Raw genomic sequence first — 20,059 nt, 5'->3', positions numbered from 1 at the left:
GGCCACCAACACAAAACTGACAGGAGCAAAGGAGGTTTTGTCCACAACATTCCCACAGTAACCTTTGTGGGACCGGCTCCGATCTTTCCTTCTTCCTACTCTACCTATCTCTCTCCTTTCTAACCTTCTAGTCACCTTCAATAACACAATCTTGAAACTGTCACCAACGAGTCAAGTCGCTCCTTTTCTAGGCTCCTGCACGCAAGGGCCAAGCCGCCCTGCTAGTTACCACGCAGCGAAGAATTCGCTTTCCAATAAGGGCCATCCTACAAAGATTAGAGCGCGAGGTGGAGGGCACCAGCATCCTCGTGTGCAGCCATATTCTATTTGCTGTCTGCTTGACGAACGTGTGAGTGTGCAGACGTCAGTGGGGATGTTTAGGAGACAAGGCAGCACAGGTGAATACATGTGGAGGGACTAACGCCATTCCTATTGGCCAAGGGGTCCCACAGCCTTAATGGAGCTGAAGGGAACTCCCGAGACGGAGTATAGGCCCTGCACGATGATCATCACACTAGGCTTTCTATGTATTCACTTCCGCAAATTCCAGCAAAAGGGCACCAGCACTACAGCAGCTTTTCAAAAGCTAGTGGGGAATTTCAAGTGTACAAAGACAACAGGAGAAACCAAAAATTAAAGGCAGGATGCATAGAAAAAGTTTTTTTGCGATCGCTGCTGTTCTGTGGAAAACAAACCGAACAAAACTGAACAAAATGCGCACAAAAATTTATGAACAAAACCAAACCAAGCTTGAAAAGGTTGCTATCAAGCCGCAAAAAAAAAAAGACGACAAAGAAACACACAACAGGACTAGTAGCTGTATTTTTCTCCAGTTATTTGCATAATGAACCAAATCTTTTGTTTCATATCATGTTCAATAAAAGTTTTCTCTATGTGAACACGCTGTCGCTGTTTTGTTCAGCCTACATTCAACCCCCCTGGGCTTTAGACTTTTGGGGGTCAGCTTAGAATCAAGGTTAGCCTAGATTCGAGCAAATACGGTAGTACTGTATGTAGCTTGACATCAAGCTATTGTCAATGTGTCAATGTTGGTAGTTGCACCATTAAAAAATTGGGATTATAATATCAAAATAAAGTATCTCGGAATTTGCTCAGCTTCACACTTGCTCAATATCGTCCCTGTGTACAGCATATAGGAGATTTTTATGGTAGCGTGAACTTGCCTTCAAAAAATGATGTCAGTACCCTTTTAATCATTTAGGAAGTGTTTGATCCCGTACAACTTGGACGGCGCAGAGGACGATCTGTTGTGGGACACCGAGAGCACAGGCTCAATCGGTGCAATGAACTCAAGCGTATGCGAGAGTGATAGACTTTAAACAGAAGTGGTGACTTCACTGTCCACAAATTTTTATTTCTACTGTTCACCAAACAAAGTGCGATTTGCTAAACGCATCCGATCAAAATATTGCTGCAACAAGGGGTTGGGCCATGTGGCCATTTTTAGATTTTTCGAATCTAAGCGACTCCCTCGTATCACGATCGTGAAAGGGGGCGCTTGGAATCGGGTAGATGCTGATAATTACAGCATAGTTTATAACACGTACAGCCAAATTCCGGCATCGAGCACACAACAAAAATCAAGGTCTGATGTGCCTGTCATCAGTTTTCACTGCCACAAGTTGTGTGCTAGATGGTAAAATGGAATATGGATGCAGCCACACTTGTGTTATTTCAATAGACCAAATATAAGCTGCAGCCCTTTTAAAACACGAGCTGGTAATACCTAATAAGTACTAGGATTGCTATATTTTGTGTAATGTATAAATCCAAAATTCTGCACTCTCCCCTCTTGCAAAAAAAAAAAAAAAAGAGCAGACAAAGACGTATCTGCAACCAAAATTGCGAATGTGCAGCATGGCAACAAGTAGGTGTGGTGTAATGAAAAATAAGGAAATGGTGTTTGGAATCTTAAATTGGGTGCCCATTGCAAGTGCTGCAAAAAGCTAGCAGCACCATGCGATTTCAACAACTAAGAACATCAGCAAAAAGCTGAAATATAGTCCATTTATTATGTGCAATTATTGATTCAAAGACTAGGAATGTCTTTGCCAATGTGTAATACAGAGTGTATACTTTTTCACTCACTACAAAGCACGTCAGAGGAAGGAACAGCGTGCAAGCGCCAGCTGCACTTGAGTCATGCCAGCCATTTTTGTCTCATGCAGCACAGCCAAGCACATGCAGAAGAGCCAACCACCACATAGCGTGCAGAGAGTCCTTTCGCCTTTGCTGACCTTCCTGTGGAGACATGTCGTCCAACTTGGGGAGTCCACGAGTGCCAGCCAGCTGCGACATCATTTTGGGCAACTGGGCCAGTGTCACTGGTGACTGTGGCAGAAGCATAGCAGATGCTGAGGAGCGGACTGCTTCCGGGGTGCTGTTTGGTGTGTTCCCACCTCCAGCTGGTGGAGAAATATCCATGTCCTGTGTCTGCGCATCTGCAGGGCAAAGGCTGTGAGCACCTCATGACGACACTCCCGAGACATCTCCTTTCATGGCAAAGAACAGCACAGATTCGATGAGATGCATCCACACCATGGCACCAACTTAGTTCGAAGCTGGGCAGGCCGGTATCTGAAGATACTCATCGAGTATCTCTCTCGTATCACTACTAGAAAATCACAGGGAGTCAGGTATTGGCATTTCTTACACATTGTACACAGTATCATGTATTTTAAAATACTCCTTCAGCAAAAGTGACTGAGGTTATACAGCAATTAGAGCGATTCATGTCTTTAATACAGAAGACAACACATTAGTGATAATTTTATTTTCTAATGACCAAACATAAATAAGGCAAATTACGTGGGGGCAAACGTAGTAATGAGTTTTTAAAATAATAAACTAATATTTATACTTGTTGCATGAAACATTGAAACTTCAAAAAAAAAAAAAAAAAAACACAGAGCTCATAGCCCACATTTTTTTTTTGTAGAGCATTTATGACGTCCTCAATGCATGTCATGAAAATATTAATCATCTAGCTATAAGGTTCATGCAAAATACAGGTTTTTTTTAAGAAAATACAGATTTTTCAAATGAAAATTCTGTGACAATCACACTCCAGTCATTTTCACGTATGTGCACCACGTCAAGACAAAAATACTTTGTCACAACTTAGTGGGGCAGACTGGTCTTAGACATTTTTTTGTTTAATTCTTCAGTGGCCTTGATCAAACTGCACAGGATTATACAGTTTTTCTGCTGATTTCAAATATTTCATTAGTTTTCCTTAACTCATGTTCACCTTCTATTGTTTAAGGCCACCATAGAAAAAAGATGCTTAATTAAATGTGACATTTAAAATATACCAATATACACTAATGACTATAGATTTAAAGTATGCTAAAGTTTTTTTGTTTTTAAGCCTTTCTTATTATTTTACAGCAAAATGAACTATACATTTTCAAAAGCAGTTGGAATTGTGCTATAATTTTGATGAGTAATTAATAAAAAAGGCCTGTGCTCTCAATTCTCCTCCCATACTTGCATTCAACACATATACAGGTTTACATTGCAAAAAGAATTATTGTTGTACCTGCCCTAGCAGCAGAGATATTGAGGCTTCGAAACTGAACAGTCGTAAATTTACTTTTTTGAGAAAAAGGGAAAAAACTGAAAACACGCAGCTTCTTCAAAAAGCAACAATCATGGTGTGCATGTTTTGTAATCCTCATAAAGGTGTTCATAAATTTGTAGCAGAGCTTCTAACACAGGTGTTGGCAAATTATAAAAAGCCTCGAAGTTGGTTCCCTATTTTTTTGCAGGTTCTGCATGTTAACAGCACCAAGAATATGGACAGTTAGAACGACATTACAAAAAAATTACCACTTCCTGGTGTGTGAAAACTTGCAGAATGATAGAAACATACTCGCAGAAACCAAATATGTCAATTATAAAAAATAATTTTTCTGTCACTTTTTGGTCCCAAAGACCCCTTGAATGGCCTTGACAAAACTAATTACCAGAAAATTTGACAATTAACTTTTTAGTATTACTTGAGGGCCATTGGGTGATATTAAAAAGTTTTAGTTGGTGCCAATGCATGTCAAACCCATTTTTAAGAAATTCCCTGCTAGGCATGAAATATAAGCAAGACTGCAAACCTTAAAGGAACACTAAAGTCAAATATTTATTTATTTATTTATTTATTTATTTATTTATTTAACAATGCTGTAGGTCTTCTGCAGACCCATACAGGAAGTGGGCATACAACATCACAGGTAACCAATTAGGTACAAAGTTGAGGAAATACAATATTTTGAGGGATGATACGCACAACAGCGAACACTTACAATAGCGAGTATATATAGAACCCGTTTATATAAAATTATCCCGTATATCGAACAATTCCTAAACACGGTAAGTTTACATTGAGAATATATAGCAAAAGTTACTGTTTTATCGAACGAAAATAGCAACGACAACTGATATATCAAACTCCATGTGTCTCAAAAGTGCGCCAGCAAGTTGGCTTTCCCTCGCGGTGGCGGGATAACTGCCGGCGCCACCCTAGAAAAAGGTGGTTAGACCCGGTTGTGCGCGGCGAACACCCCCCTCCAAGAAATGATCCTGGCCCGCTCGCAGCGCTTACAGCCAATCGGAGGCCGTCGTGCTTTCTCCGAAGCGCGGAGGCGGTAGAAGTGAGCGCCGTTTTTTCTTTCATTATGCTTGTGTGCCTGCTGCTGCCGATTCAGCGTGGTCTGTGGTATTGCCTGTTGGTGCTCTGTGAACTGTATTGGCGCGCTGTCATCACGGCTTGCGCAAAGAGGCAAAATTTGCCGTTCGCCACGAAACTCGAAATCATCAATCTGGTTGAGCGAGGTGAAAAGAAGTCCGACATTGCCGCCGCGTACAAAATTCCAAGGAGCACCTTGAGTACTATCCTGAAGAACAAGGCAGACATCAGGGCCAAGTCGGACAAAAGCCAGGTGCCTGTGGCGCCCGACGTGTGCGCGCTGCTGTGTACGAAGATGTTGAAGCGGCCGTTTACAAGTGGTTTGTGGACGTTCGGTTGCGAAACATCCCAGTGTCCGGCCCTATGATCGAGCAGAAAGCCAAGGACCTTGCTTTTCTGCTTGGCAGGAGTGATTTCCAAGGCGTCAGCGGTTCAAAGAACGGCACCACATCGTTGGCAAAGCTGTTACAGGTGAAAGCAGAGCAGCGCACCTGGACAGCGTAGAAAAATGGCTCAAGGAAAACTGGCGAGATATCACAGCAAGATAAAGAGCCCAAGATATCTTCAATGCGGATGAAACCACTATATTATGGCAAATGTTGCCAAACAAGACACTTGCGTGTCGTGGCGACAAGACGAGCGGCGGCAAGGCAAACAAAGCTCGTGTGTCCGTGCTGTTGGCAGCTAATTTAGACAGATCGAAAAAGCTTCGACCTCTGGTTATCGGAAAAAGCACGGCACCGCAGTGTTTTCAAAATGCGCTGTCGCTTCCAGTTACCTACCGAGCAAACTCAAAAGCGTGGATGACTGGGGAGCTTTTCAGCAGATGGCTATCGCCGTGGAATGATGATTTGGTAGGCGAAAATCGCAAGGTGTGCCTGCTCGTGGACAATTGTTCATCGCACCACTGCAGTAGGACCTTCAGCAACATCGAGCTGCGTTTTTTGCCCCCGAACACTACGTCTGTACTGCAACCACTGGATCAAGGCGTTATACGCGCAATGAAAGCCGGCTATCGGAAACGCCTGGTGGAGAGGCTGCTGCAGAACCTTCGTGTCGGCAGGGAGCTTAAGATCGACTTGCTCGGAGCTATTTCTATGTTGAATAGATAGTGGGCAGATGACAAGAAGGAGACGATCCAGAACTGCTTTAGGCATGCCGGCTTCCGCATGCCTGGTGATGACACCCCAAATTCTGACAGCACTGAAGACACCGCAGGTGTTTCGCCGAAGTTTGGAACGAGCTGGCAGAGTTCCCGGGTGCTATCGACGGATCGACATTCGACGAGTTCATCAGTGCGGACGACGATGTGCCCATCATGGGCCAATTACAGGGTGAGGATTACATTACAGACGACATGCCGACCACGAGCCAAAGCGACAGCAATATGGAAATTGATGACGGCCCATTGCCTACATCCTCCGAAGTGATTAGTGCACTTGCGTTGGTCTGGCGCTATTGCTTGAATGTGGAAGGCTGCGGCCTCAGCTGCTCCGACTCGTTGGACAACGTGGAGGCGTGCGTGCTGTCACAGGCAGCGAAGTCGTTGACACAGAAAAAATCCGGGACTATTTTGTTCTAATGTAGGGCACGCAAGTAAGCCACCATATTAATAATACTTTTCTTCTAGTTATGTGCCTTTGTGTCAAAACCTATACCGGGCCAATATTTAATTATACCATATATCGAACTAATAAACGTTTTTCGGTGAGTTCGATACACCCGGGTTCGACTGTATACAACAATACTACATCGGTGCTCTTCCCATACACGAGAGGACGAGAAAAAAAATAAATAAAAACCACGTACTACGCATGAAAAACAATATATATGTACAAAAGAGTACACTTAACCACTACAAAACACGTTTTTCGTTATCAGAACAAGAACAACAGCAACAAAATATAACTATACTGGCTCTGTTACCTGCTCCACAAAAGAACAAAATTCATCAATATTTGTAATATTAACAGCTTCACCTGGTAGCGCGTTCCAAGTGTTGACAGCACGAGGAAAAAAGGAATATTTAAACACATTGCTGTGGGCACTGAAGGGACGTATACATTTATCATGGTTCGTCCTACTAGAATGGCGGCCAGACGGATGGATATAGTTGTCTTTACAGATTTCAAGAATTTACTACAGAGTGAAAGCTTAATGTATGGTGTCTAAAACGACAATAGTATCCCAAGCAGTGCCCTACTTACTTAGGAATTAGGGTAAATGCACGAGAACACATGCACTGTGATAGGACATTCACAAAATGATCCCGATATCGTCAGACGTACCACCTACAATTATTCACTAGTAATCAACTATTTGCACTAAATAAAGACCCTTCTGTGGATCATGAGATGTAATTAAATGCTGCTTGTTTCGTTTTCCTTTGATTCACAGAAAAAAGAACCACCGGACATTACTATGGAGAATGGCGTGAGCAGTTCAAAAGTTCAACTTTGGCCTGGTTAAACCGAACAGGTCGTGCCATCTAGTAGGACCCAGTTGAACCAAAACACGTCTGCCATCTCGGAGCCAATAGCAGGAAATTGTTCAATGGCCGTTATTGCTGCTGTGGCTCCCGCTGTTTTTGTTCTGCTGGTACTAGTGTCGGCAGCCGCGCAGTAAAGCCGGGCAATGTTGTATATGGCAACAGTAACCTTAGATGGTCCACTTCTTGAGGCGGGTAATTTCAAGTACGCTAACCAAATGCGGACCCCTAAAACAAGATATTATTTGAAACTAAGCCGTTTCTTGGCACAAAAGTAGCACTACAATGTTTCTGGACCACTATTTCAACAATCAACAATCAACGTCGTTTTCATAGTTGCCTTTAAAACCCCTTATAAAAAAATGCCTACAACACTGCAATGATGTAGCCATTGATGTGTGGGTTTAACGTCCCAAAACCACCATATGATTATGAGAGACGCCGTAGTGGAGGGCTCCGGAAATTTCGACCACCTGGGGTTCTTTAACGTGCGCCCAAATCTGAGCACACGGGCGCCTACAACATTTCCGCCTCCATCGGAAATGCAGCCACCGCAGCCGGGATGCAATGATGTAGCCAAAGCGCGCGGTTTGACAAGCAGAATATCATGAAAAAGCTGGACACTGTCTTGACTGGTAATTCCATTCCATCATCAAAAACATTATCAGCCCGCCTGCTCATCGAATCTTTCTGCATACAATCTATACCATACAATATCAATCAGACACAAGGTCCACTCCCTGAGGTATAGGCAAGCACATTGATTCTTTCAACACTTGCATCATAAAGACCACCATGGCCAATGCCATGGTGGTCTTTATGATGCCTTGTCCATTGTCCTTTATGTTGCCTTGTCCATTGGCTTGTCCATTGGGGACAAGGCATCCATATTAGGTGCCGAAATCTCAATTTTGTTGTTTTGAGTTCCTTTTAAGTTGACAAGTGTAAGTTTTTTCCAACAATGTTTTTTCTTCGCCACCTGAGCTTTCGTGAAACTCTAGACTACACATTACAAGTATTGATTTAGTTGATTCCTCTTGATCCAGATTATATAAGAACACTTTTTTTGCACAGACAGGTATCTCCCATTTAAAGGTACCAACACATCTGGCCTGAACGTATGATTACATTCCGGTAGAACTGAAATTAACATGAATAATGAGACAGATTCAGGCATTCTTTTCATGAGCTAAGCAAGATTTTTATTTTTAAAGTGTGTTTAAAAGCAACAAAAACCAATATGTTGTGCAGCCTAGCAAAAGAACCTTGAAGCTTGATTATGAAGTCAATTACTTTGCTCTACGCAGTCACTTAATAAGTTTCAGCTTAGAGCAGCACAGAAAGCAGAAATAATGCTATTTTGAAGCATATTTCTGAAAAGCACGACGTTTCAGTAGTTTTTAGTAAATAATCGATGCTGATGAAGCAACCATGCTCTATATAACGCAGGTTATGAAAAGGCTGTCTTTGGTTGCTGTTAACAAATAGGAAAAAAATGTACGCTTCTCAAGAACTGTTTATTGGTCAACATGAAAACGTCAAAAAAGGTTCTTGATTAAGATTGGCCTCTGATCGAAGCGAAGCACAAGCGAAAATGAAGAGAACGAAGTTAGAGAAAGAACACACAACCAAGCGAACGGGTGCTGTGTCCGAGTCTCATTCTTTACAATAGCGCTGTCGACGAAAACAAAGTCTCACGTCCCGGATTGCAGCCATGGTAAGCACAGCTAGAGAATGAAGTCCAGGCCTCCTCGGCAGCTGCTCACCTGCGAATGCTGCAACCACTGTTTGGGGGCGGCGTCTAGGACTTCTCAGCGGCTCATGACTACTGCACCCGCCCACACCTGTCTGTCTATGACAAGGGACGCCATCCACGCATCCTCGGTCATGGATCCTGCCAATGTCAGTCCTGGAACCACTGCATAGTCCGCTTCCATGATCGAGGACATCGTCACCACACTGATTGCTGTGACGACCACATAATCCGTGGCCGCCGCAAAGGGCACCCCAGGCAATTCACCCAACAATGCAGCACTGATCATACGCACTGCCACGCACCTGCACCTTGAAATCCCACTTAAAGACTCAAGAGCGCAAACCGTCTGACCCACTCGAGTGCGGGATCAAGTGGCTCCGAGTCTGTCTGGCTTTAGACAGGCGCCATAACGACAACATGTAAGCGCAGCTGTTTGCAGGTGCAGCTCCCACACGGAATTCGGTAAAAAATACCGTCAGCTCCCTTGCTGGTGAAACTCACCCTGGATTCTGTGCACAGTCACAGCTGTTTGAGTGTGCGGTGGTATGTGATGCCACTGCCATAAACCGCCAGGGACCGAGAGCATTTGCCACCAACATTAGTTGGATAGGCTGTTTTCACGCTAATCATCGCTCGAACACATAAACGCACGAACTGCTGCCGTACAGGAGATTCCACTTCAACATAAACTAGACCAGTCAGACAATGCCAACAAGATGCCCCCCCAAGTCGTAGCCACATCCTCGGATGCCATGTGCATTAGTCGTTGGCCGAGTATGAGGACATCGGCCCCTTGGGCCTCAGAGAAAAAGACCCTCCCCCACCCCCCAATAAAAACTCTAAGCATTCGAACTTCTTAAAGGCCATCTCTAACTACGACAGTTCGAAGACAAACGCACTAGTGCAGAGACGCACCGAATCATTCAGCTGACGGTTTCTTATTTTTCGCAGGCCAAACACTGAGCAGGGAATTATTACCCATCGATAGGACAAGTGTAAGCCAGCTCTGAGACCAAGCTAGTACAGCCATTGTCACTGCCCTGAATGTTTGGCAACTCGGCTAGACAAATTGGGGTAAACACAAGTCCTATCACCACGGCACAGTCAATGCTGCCCTCCGGAGATATTCCTGCAAAAATATCAAGGCAAGTTCCAGCATTGGGAAAACCACCCATGGGGGCATATTTCCCAGCCTATGAAATCAAATCACTGTGATGCCGAGACGAACTGCCACCCAACAGCCAAGGCCGATGACCACCTGTGGCATCGCTGACACATCATTGAGACAAGTCGGTGTATGGCCAGGACCAACCAACACACAACAGCCAACGCTGGCCTCCAGAGGCGATTGCGCAGCTAGCCTTGCAATGTTGCAGCATGACAGAGTGTAAGGAAGCAAGATCGGCGTTGCTGGACTGGCGCGAGCGAGGCGAGCGTGAAGACGAAGGGAATGAAGTTAAAGAACAGCCCACCAAAAGAACCGGTGCTGTGCGAGGCTCATTCTTTACGACATACGTCTTACAGTCGAAACCACTTATACCAATACAAGTTTTATAAAGATATATCTGTTATAACAATGAGAAGCTGCTGCTACATCAACTTTTGATTTCTATGGCGGAATAACCTGCTTAGAGCCGTATGGCGCATCATCAGTAACAACAATGAATTCTGGCTGTAGAGTGCCTGTGCTGAAAGGCAATGGGGCACGAAATCCCTGAAGATAAAAAAATACACAAGAAATTCAAGCCAGTAAACTCCCGCCCACAACCCCCAACATCTCCCAGTGCACTTTGGTACTTGTGGTATGCTTCGCCCCAGTGATGTAGCGTTGGGGCAAAGCGGACTTCCAAAAGGCACTACAGTGCAAAAGCAACAGTGGCTTTCTTAATGCATTTTCGGACACGCAATTTGAGTTAAAAGCTTAGAACACAAGAGTTTCAGCGACCAAAACTTCGTATGTCATACATAGGTTCTATAAAGGTTGAGCAAGTGCACACCAGTGCCAGTGACGAAGACGGCTGAGGTAGAGATAAAACGAGCTGGCCATTTCCATTGCACCATAGGTGCATGTGATAACATCGCCCTGTGTGTGAGGCACGCTGTTGATGGCCCCCTCAAGTGGAGAGGAAAGGCCCTGCGTGTCTATCGTGGTGCGAAAAAGCGTGGGCAAAGAGGGGCTGCGTCATTAGAGTAGCAACATGGAACTTTTAAGGGCACGGTTGCTTGCACTAATGCTAGCGATATCTCGGCAGCAATCAGCAAATGGCCCGCTTACTTCGCGTGGAGCACCAAAACTGCTCCATGAAGTCGCCGTATTCCCACCAGCATTATGAAGAGTTATGGAAGATGGAATCAAGCAGAGTTAGCGAATAACCTTAGTTCATATGACATTCCAATTTGTTGCTGTAGCATTCATTGCTTCGCCCTTGAGGCGAGACTGTTTGTTTTGTGCCGTCACCAACGTCACGGAGAGAGCATTGGGTGATGATAGGAGCTCGCTTGGGCTAACAATAGAAAAATTCTGATTACAAATGTCTAGTGGCATTTTTCCTGTTACCATTTCGTGATTGGACACACTGACCAAGAAACTTTCAATTGGGCTAAAGAAACTAGGTACCATAAAAATTGGTTGCAGTCCCTTTGAAATTTCTTATGCCACTGCTGAAGCACCTGAGACCATTACGCTCGTGGCATTTCGCATATTCCCTCCTTCGTGGCTTTGAGGAGCTGGTTCAAGCCTGTGCCATCACGTTATCTCACAAGACAGTTGAGCAAGACCAATGCGAAACCAGGGCATTTACTAATTTAACTGACTCATTGAGGTTTTCCATGATGATTCTGAGCATATTCCTTGACTGGCAGAGCCTGTTGAAACATTATAGCAGAATGGTGCGAAACACCGGGCAGTAAAATGCATAGAACGCGGTGCTGTGCTCTGCCCCACATTTTGAGTTGCTCTGCCATAACGTCAACGAACCAACTATCCCATCTAATAAGCATCCTTGTGTACTGATAATGAGCCTTCAAGTGGCAACCCAGGACATAAAGAGAGCGCATAACTACCAGTTCTCAACCCCGGAGAACCACTGAATAAGCTTGACTCGTTCCAGTGAGCCTCCTCTTCTAAACCAGTATGCCTTCAAGTTGAGTTCAGGTGATAACCCAGACAGCACAAATTAATCAGCATGAGTAACAGCATGCTCAGGAATTAAGACATGTTGAACAAGCTTTACGCTTCCACTTAGCCACCTACTGCAGTTGCAGAAAAAAAAGCACAGTCATAAAGTTTGACTGAAAGCCGATATTGTTTTAAGGCTGCTGCACAGACTACTATTGGTCAGGTCCCATAAACCAGTCAGACTTTTCAAAACTTCATGAAAACTACCTGACACTTCTAGACAAGTTCGAATTTCCTGACATTTTAAAGTGTTCCAGGTAGGTAGACACCCTGTAAACCCATGTTTAGAGTAAATTTTTCTAACTTAGACAATGATTTTCACAAGTTATAAATGTTTTCGTTTCTTCCACTTTTTCTATGAGACTAACTCAACCGAATTAGTTTAATATGCCAAGTAAGAGCAAATATCACTCAAACCGTTCTGCAATTAGATTTTTTTAAAGTTTCCACCCAAACAAAAAAGTCACAGTTTCGCCAAAAGGGCAAAGCAATGAATGCAATAGCAACATATTCGAATGTTTTACGAAGCAAGACTAGCATTTTCAGGAGCAATATAATTTATAGCAAACATGCGCTGATAAGTGACAAAGTTTCCAGCGGCGTGGCCATAGCGACAAATTACGTTATAAGTAGTAAGGCTGGCGGTCAACTCATTTAGATCCGATCGAACGTAACTTTACAAAACGCTGGTGTAAAAGAACACGGCCCCTCTGGGTACACTTTTGGCGCCGATTTTTTTTTGTTGTTGTTGAGAGCGCAGCCCGCAGAAGTTCTTGCCTGCTGCGGAGGCACAAGCCACGCACTGATCGTTGCCTCGATAGTGTGGCAACCATAAGCAGGTTTCTCATCTTGGCACAGTTTGGCTCAATTGGCGCAGCTATCACATCACTGTGAACGCCTCTGAAATTTGTTTATATTAAAATGTAGTGGGCTTGCAAAAAGCTTGGAGTGGACTTATCTGCATTTTTGTCAATGCGGCCAGATCTCGCACACAAATTTGTGTTTCCGGGAGATTTTTATGGCAACCGTACGTGCAAACCGAAGAAGCGGTCAAAATCCGGGAGTCTCTCGGACAATGCGGGAGACTTGGCAGGTATGTGATGATGATAACACCAATACATATTGTTCTTTCCTGGTGGCGGAATATAGCATAACGCCGTTTTTGTGGCGTCCGCGACTAGCTACGGCAATCTGCCGTAGCTAATTGCGGAGGCCATGCTAGTTTACTAATTTTATTTTTTCCACCGAAAATGAATTATTTATCGTAAAATTTCAGGCAAGTTTCATAAAATCGTAAGCCCGGTCGAAATTCGTACATTTTACGGGCAAATCAGAAGAGTTGGGCAGGTATGGTGCCCGGAAAAGTTGATAAGTTGCAGAGTTGAATGAGGCACCATACGCCGTTGTCAGCGGTCATGACACACACGAAGTCGTCACCTGGCCCGCAAGGAAAGTTTACAATGACGCATAATTTGACGTCGCTCCAAGCACCAGTCATAATTTTTATTGCTACGTGCAGGTCAACGTTCTGTTCAACTGCCAAATGAGGATTTATCAGAAATGAGGAGAGAAGTACACAAGTCCTCTAGGTGCAAAATATGCCTAGTCATGACCTCGAGTTCCCGCCGTCGACATGTTGGAGATATTGATTTCACTTGTGGCTTTTTAGCTGGCAGCCGCTGCTTTCAGCTGCTTTGATATGATAAGCTAAAAAAAGTGTAGCCTCCGAGAGACGCCTTTTAAAACCGAAAACACTAAAACTACATCACGAGGTTGCACATCTTGAAGGCCATACTTTTCTGGCCATTGTGCACTCATAAACAAGAGAATGCAAACATTGCAACGAGATCGCTGAGGTGCTTTACATTTTCATTTTGGTGTCCTTAGCGATTGGTCTTTTGAAAAACACTATGCCCGCACGTTTAGACCTGATGATTGCGCATTAAACGTACCAGTGCACTTGCAAGCACCCCGCAACTAACCAGATCAGCGCGATAAAATAACACCGCCTTTTTGGCTCCTGCGCGCAAAAAAGGGATCAGAACTTGTTAGAACACGGCCAAAAATTGATCGAAATTTGCTAGGAAAAATGCATTTTCTGGGCTTCACACCGGTACAGTGTTCGATATAGCGGATGCCCCGCTGTGCGGGAGTTCGATATGTAGGTGCACTGGTCCCACATTTTATTATAGGAAATTCAAGACGATTTTTCAACTGTTCGATATAGCTAATATTTTGATATATCTGAGTTTGTGATATAACCGGGATCAACTGTACCAAGAAAAATCCTGACTGCATACAGCAATTAATGGTCATGATCAGGGTACATCAGACCGTTTATATGTTTTTGCCACAACGAGTGCCAAAGGTTATTTGTAGAGACTTTCAATAAAGAAATAAAAATATGAACACCTCTCGTGAAAAAAAAATAAAAGCAGGGTTGGCTTGAGTCAATGCAATAGACAATTTTCCCATCAGTGGAGTCACCTCATGGTTGCTGGTACCATTTATAATTTTCATAATAGGCTCCTAGCAAAGGCCTATGAAAAGCCATGAAGTTTTATACAGGTCACACACACAGGCTTGCTTAGAGTCAATGGAACGGACAATCGGTGGAGTCATCTGGCCAGCTGCCAGTCCCCTTAGACCACAATCTAGTGCGAGCGGCTTTTAATGGGTGATCTGAGTAGAAACTTTTGGCGAAGATTCCTGTGCCCCAATAAGAAACCGCAAAGTTACACACCTTTCCGAGGATCCACGTTGCGCTGCTGCGGACACCTTCGTGGGTCGTTGCGTTGCCTTGACACTGGCTGCTGGCAAGCTATAGTAGAGCTTGACCCCGCCGAGATAGTACTGCTACTACTACTGCTGCTGCTGCTGCTGCTGCTGCTGCTACTGCTACTACTGCTGCTGCTACTGCTACCAGTGGAATGCTTCTTGTTCTCTGCAAAGGCATAGATGAATTGCCTTTTCAAATAAAAGTGCTACTGCTCTCACACAAGTGAAAGGTACTAAATGATGACATGTTGGAACATCTGGAAGTGAAATTCACAACAACTCGCTTGCTGATTTACTTTTGTCCAAATAGGTTCAAAGGATTCATTCCACAAACAGTTCTCATTTTTAGATAATTGTCATATGCTGATTTACTTTGCAACAGCTTAGGAAACATCTTGAAGCACATAAAATGCTTGATATTGTAGAAATTACAGCAGAGACCACTTATAAGTCTCCGGAGTCACAAGCATCTCAACTACAAGCGGTATCGCACTATAAACCCTATAACCCTGGCCAACCCTGTATGTAGGAAGCTGCACACTCACGCTGGTTGTTGATGCGGCTCCTGCTGGAAGTAGTGACAGTAGCTGTGGTAGCACCCAATGCCGTAGTGGGTGCTGGGGAAGCGACCGAAGTGGGTGTTCGTTGCTGTGTGTGCGACTTAGGTCGACCCCCACCAGGGTCGCTTGGTGTGGAGGATGCCAGTGGCTGGTTGACTCCACTGCTATTGCTGCTCCCGCCAGGCTGTTGTCTGCAGAAAATATTCATGCGAGCTCCTTGAAAAAATGCACTTATAAACCAGAATGAGCACTTTACTTTCATTACACCAGTATTTCACTCTGCTTGAGCTGGGCACCAAATCCAACAAAAGTCCTAAAATTACTTTTTGTGCACAGAAAGAACTACGAAAAATGTCTGGATATTTCAAACTGTCAAGTGCAAATAACAATAAAAATAATAAATATAATAAAATCATCCAAACTAGAAGCTGCAGCTAAATTACTGCCCGCTGTCAGAAAAAGACACCATCCAAACACAATAAAGCAGACGGACACCAGCTATGCCAGCAACCATGAAACCTCCAACTGTGGAGAAATGGCTTGAGCAGTTGATCACAGCACACAACCAGTAGAATGAAGAACATGCATTCAAGGACTATCTTTTTTTTTTTTGAAAATCCAATCGGTTATTTCCAAAAGTGAGAATTAAAATTAAATTTGGAACATTTAAGTACATATACCAGCTACTTTTCTACCCAGTCATTGTTTTTACTTAGACATCTATTATTGCTTCCCCCCCCCCCCCCCCATGGCACCAACTTTTCTATAACCTCCTCACAGAAGGCAGCAATCTGTGCTTTCAACAAATTTGAAGGTTTCCTCTGCTTTCATGTTGAGTATTTGCAACTTTCAGTTACGGTGGCGCCGCCATACGGCAACCGGCGAAAGCTGTGATGTGGTAATAGAATGAAAACTTGCCTGGCGACAACGTGCCAGCCATGCTTCGTCGTCATTCAGTCGGACAACTTCTTGCGCGTGTGGGAAATGAAGTCGATAAATTTTGTTGGTGTAAGATTGTGGAACCTTTTAGCTTTAATAATGGGTAAATAATACAAGAGCAATCGCATGTGCTGCGAGCTGCAATGGTCAAACCGCACCGTGAAAGGCGTCATAAGCGTGCTTGGTTTTCTTTTCGGCTGGTGACGGAAAAAGTCATGGGCTATAGAACTGCACATCTTGAAACTTGTCACAATAACAATCTGGTTACTTCAAGGACTCAACAAAATTGCATAGATTTTCACGATAGGATGAGTGATGAGACGATGTAGTAAGGACTTTGGGATTCATTTTGACCACTTGGGAGTGCTTTAAAGTGCTCTTCAATTTTAGCACCCGTTTGTTCTTTTGCATTTAGCCTTATTGAAATTCCACCGCCCTGGCCGGTAATCCAGCCCGTGCCAACAAACTCAGCAGCACTGCACATAGCGTGCTGGGATATACCATGGTGCGTAATCCTGAGGCAACAGGCGAGTGCCTTTTTTTTTTTCTTCAGGGGGGGGGGGGGAGGGTTACAATAACACGCTAGATACAACTATGCTTTCGCAAGTGAAAAACACTTAACAGCTCGCCGCAACTGAGACGTGTGAGCAGCATGCGTCAGTTGTGCAGCATGTTGGGCAGACACCGTTCGAAGCAAAGTACGCTGGTTGGACAAGATGGCCTGCAGTGTCGCATGTTTACGTGCAAAATGCCCAAGCATCGTGGTTCCCAATCTCGCTCGTAGCTTGTAAGCCGGCGCTATTTCGAATATGTGACATACTGGAGCACAAGTTTATTGGGTTAAGCATTAGTTTATGTAATGAAACAATTGTAACTCATCTTTGCTGGCATGAAACCGGCACCTTCGGTCAAAATGATTGGAGTGGTAAAGAAACGACCGGTAGCCCAAGCGGTCCAACATCACCTGCCTCCTGTGTTGTTTATCATTGTCAATATACAGCCGCGTGATCGCCGGACCAAGTGGATGACAAAAATCTGCCAAGTTTCACGCAAGCTGCATGCCCAATCCAGCAGTGCAGTGTGACGGAACATCACCGAACCAGCTGCTACACGAGTGCGTTGGACGTCGAATCTGGTGAAAGATCATACGTGTCCCACACTTTATGCACTCTGGCATGAGCTGCTTCCTTCATAGAATTTATATGCCACGGAAAATTATCCTAGTCGAAAGCGGCAACCACGCAGTGAGAACACTGATGACAAAGGCTCCGCGCAGGCAGGGGATCACCACATAGACAGCCATTTTAGTTTTTTTGTGGCGCCCCCTATAGTGACTGAAAGTTGCAAACAAGTCGAAGAACCTGGCTTTTTACCTCAACAGGTAGAATTTTTTTTTTGACCAGCTGTTGACATTTCAGCAAGCTATTGATAGATCAACATTTTTTTACCACGAGAGGGTAATTCCAAACATTTTTACCCCTCAGAGGGTAATTCCAAAACAACAAATAGGGTACGATGAACCGCTGCCGCCTTGATGATGTGTGGTGTTTGATGATGATGTGTGGTGTGAAGGGCCATTTGATGGCCAAAGAGCGCCAGGTCATAAGATGAGATGTGAACAATGAATATGTTAAGTGGCTGTACAAGGGCCTTAAAATTCCTCGCGCTAATGTGGGTAAAACATAGAAGTAATAAAATAATGACAGTGTCGGGAAATGTATAGTAAAAATGGGTGGCAAAAGATTCTGATAATAAAAGCATGTGTGAAGATATTTGGCACTAGCACAAGTGCCTCATCAGCGCCCCTGTGTCCAAGGGCCACAAGGCAAGTCCCTTTCAATGTAGCCACCGCAGCAGCAACCTCCCTAGAGAGGTCGCACTACGCGATGCCTGGGTATATTACATGATAGAAGCGGACAACTCTCAAAAAAGCTAGCAACGATTTATGAGTCAAAAGTGGTTCCCTATTGACGAACATTGCGGAGTGTAGCGGTATATGTGGTTGGTAGGGTAATGGAAAGTGTTGTCTTCTCAGAGTGTCTAATTGTTCACACTGGATTAAAATGTGAAGAACTGTTTGTGCTTCACCACATCTGTCACACAATAGAGAGTTATAGTATACCGGGTTTACCGGGTTACCGGGTGTACCACGATACCGGAATCGAAGTGCGCATGCGCAGATACGTACATCACCCATACCGCTTCCCGTACGCACGGTATTTTATCAGATTTCACGTTATCGTGGTAGCGTAGCTGACCGTAGTGTACGTAAACAAGTGGCGCTCTCGGACGCCTGCTTCGAAGTGATTTTGGCGTAGTTGTTGAAAGATTCACCTTGTCTGCCGCAAACGACTGTTCAAAGTGGCTTCGCTTGCCTTCAGTTAGTTTCGATGACTGAGTATTACGAGTAAGTTGGCGTAGTGTTTTAGATAACTTCCCATTTCGAACGCACCTGGGCCTAACTACAAGGTCGATGTAAACAAATCGGCAACGTAGATGTTTTCGCGTTTGGTGCGCGGTTCATATTTATTTACTTTTGTTATCACAAAAAGAAACTTCTAACAATTCTTCGCGCGGTGGCATAGGCGTTTTCTTTTCAATTTTACTGTTCAACTTATTAACCACCTAATAAGTGGCGCCGCGCCACCATCCCAGCTGCGGCACGTAAACCACATAAACGCTATTCCGCTAAACTATAAGATTACGCTGCCCACAACGAACGTTTGCTGCACGGTAACGCTAATCCCTTAACCTACGCTATCACGCTAACGCTAAACTATAACTGTCTAATGGTGGATCGCCACCAGACAAAAAATATGAGTGTGTCGTGTATGTATGTCCTATCCTGAGCCCTTTTATTGCTACCTCTGTACAACGTGATTTCGATAGTGGCGGCCAATGACCAAGGTGTGGCTTAATAACATGTAGTTTATTTTGTGTGTGTCTATCGCACTTGCTCTGCCAGTAGTCCTTGAGCTTTCATTTGAGAGACGGTTTAAGGTCAAGGGCCGGGATTGATATGGGTGTAGTAGTAGTGCTTTCGTGGACGGATGCAGCAAGCTGATCCACCATCACGTTGCCTTGGATCTCACGGTGCCCTGGCACCCAGCACACTACGACATGTTGTTTGAGTGTGTAGAGTGTGCATAAAATAGAGTAAAGTGAGATGAGGACAAGGTTTTTTTGTTTTTTAAGCGTTTGCAGAGCTGTTACCACACTGATGGAGTCCGTATAAATTACTGCTTTTTGTAGTTGTAAATGTTTAATGTGTTAAGCGGCAACAAGTATTGCGTACGCTTCTGCTAAGAAGATACTTGTGTCTGGATGTAGAGGACCAGCACCCGAAAACGATGGGCCGACAGCAGCGTAGGACACAGAGAGTAACCACCGTATTCTAGAACGTCTCTTCACTCAACGCTTCACCTTCACTTGAGAAAGCCGATGGAAGCGCCATCTGTAGGCATGGCAAATCACCGCATATCAGCGATAATATGCTGCCATTCTTGCGTAGCACAGCCTCACCCTCAGCCAAGCAGCAGCGCAGTGCTCAACTCTGTCAAGTGAAGGATGAAAGTTGAGTTGAGTAGCGATTGTGAATACGGGAATTCGACTTACAGGCATCTGTAAAGAACTCGGGACGTGTGTATTTGTGTTGAAT

The 20,059-nt window shown here is 44.3% G+C and overlaps 1 protein-coding gene across 3 annotated transcripts in view; it reads right to left on the bottom strand.

The window, feature by feature from the left end:
* The window catches only part of LOC119175641 (WW domain-containing adapter protein with coiled-coil), a 239,138-nt gene that overhangs the window by 124,763 nt on the left and 94,316 nt on the right, over window positions 1-20,059 (bottom strand). For 2 of the 3 annotated variants that reach the window (XM_037426555.2, XM_037426556.2), the window contains 3 exons: window positions 15,448-15,653; window positions 14,868-15,068; window positions 2,259-2,462 (listed from right to left, as the gene is read on the bottom strand). In XM_037426555.2, coding sequence (XP_037282452.1) covers window positions 2,259-2,462; window positions 14,868-15,068; window positions 15,448-15,653 — 611 coding nt within the window. The remainder of the gene's footprint in view (window positions 1-2,258; window positions 2,463-14,867; window positions 15,069-15,447; window positions 15,654-20,059) is intronic. The other variant, XM_037426557.2, reaches the window with a different exon arrangement.

Source organism: Rhipicephalus microplus, chromosome X (assembly GCF_043290135.1).
Source record: "Rhipicephalus microplus isolate Deutch F79 chromosome X, USDA_Rmic, whole genome shotgun sequence".
Lineage (NCBI taxonomy): Eukaryota > Metazoa > Arthropoda > Arachnida > Ixodida > Ixodidae > Rhipicephalus > Rhipicephalus microplus.
This window is presented reverse-complemented; position numbering and strand designations above follow the sequence as displayed.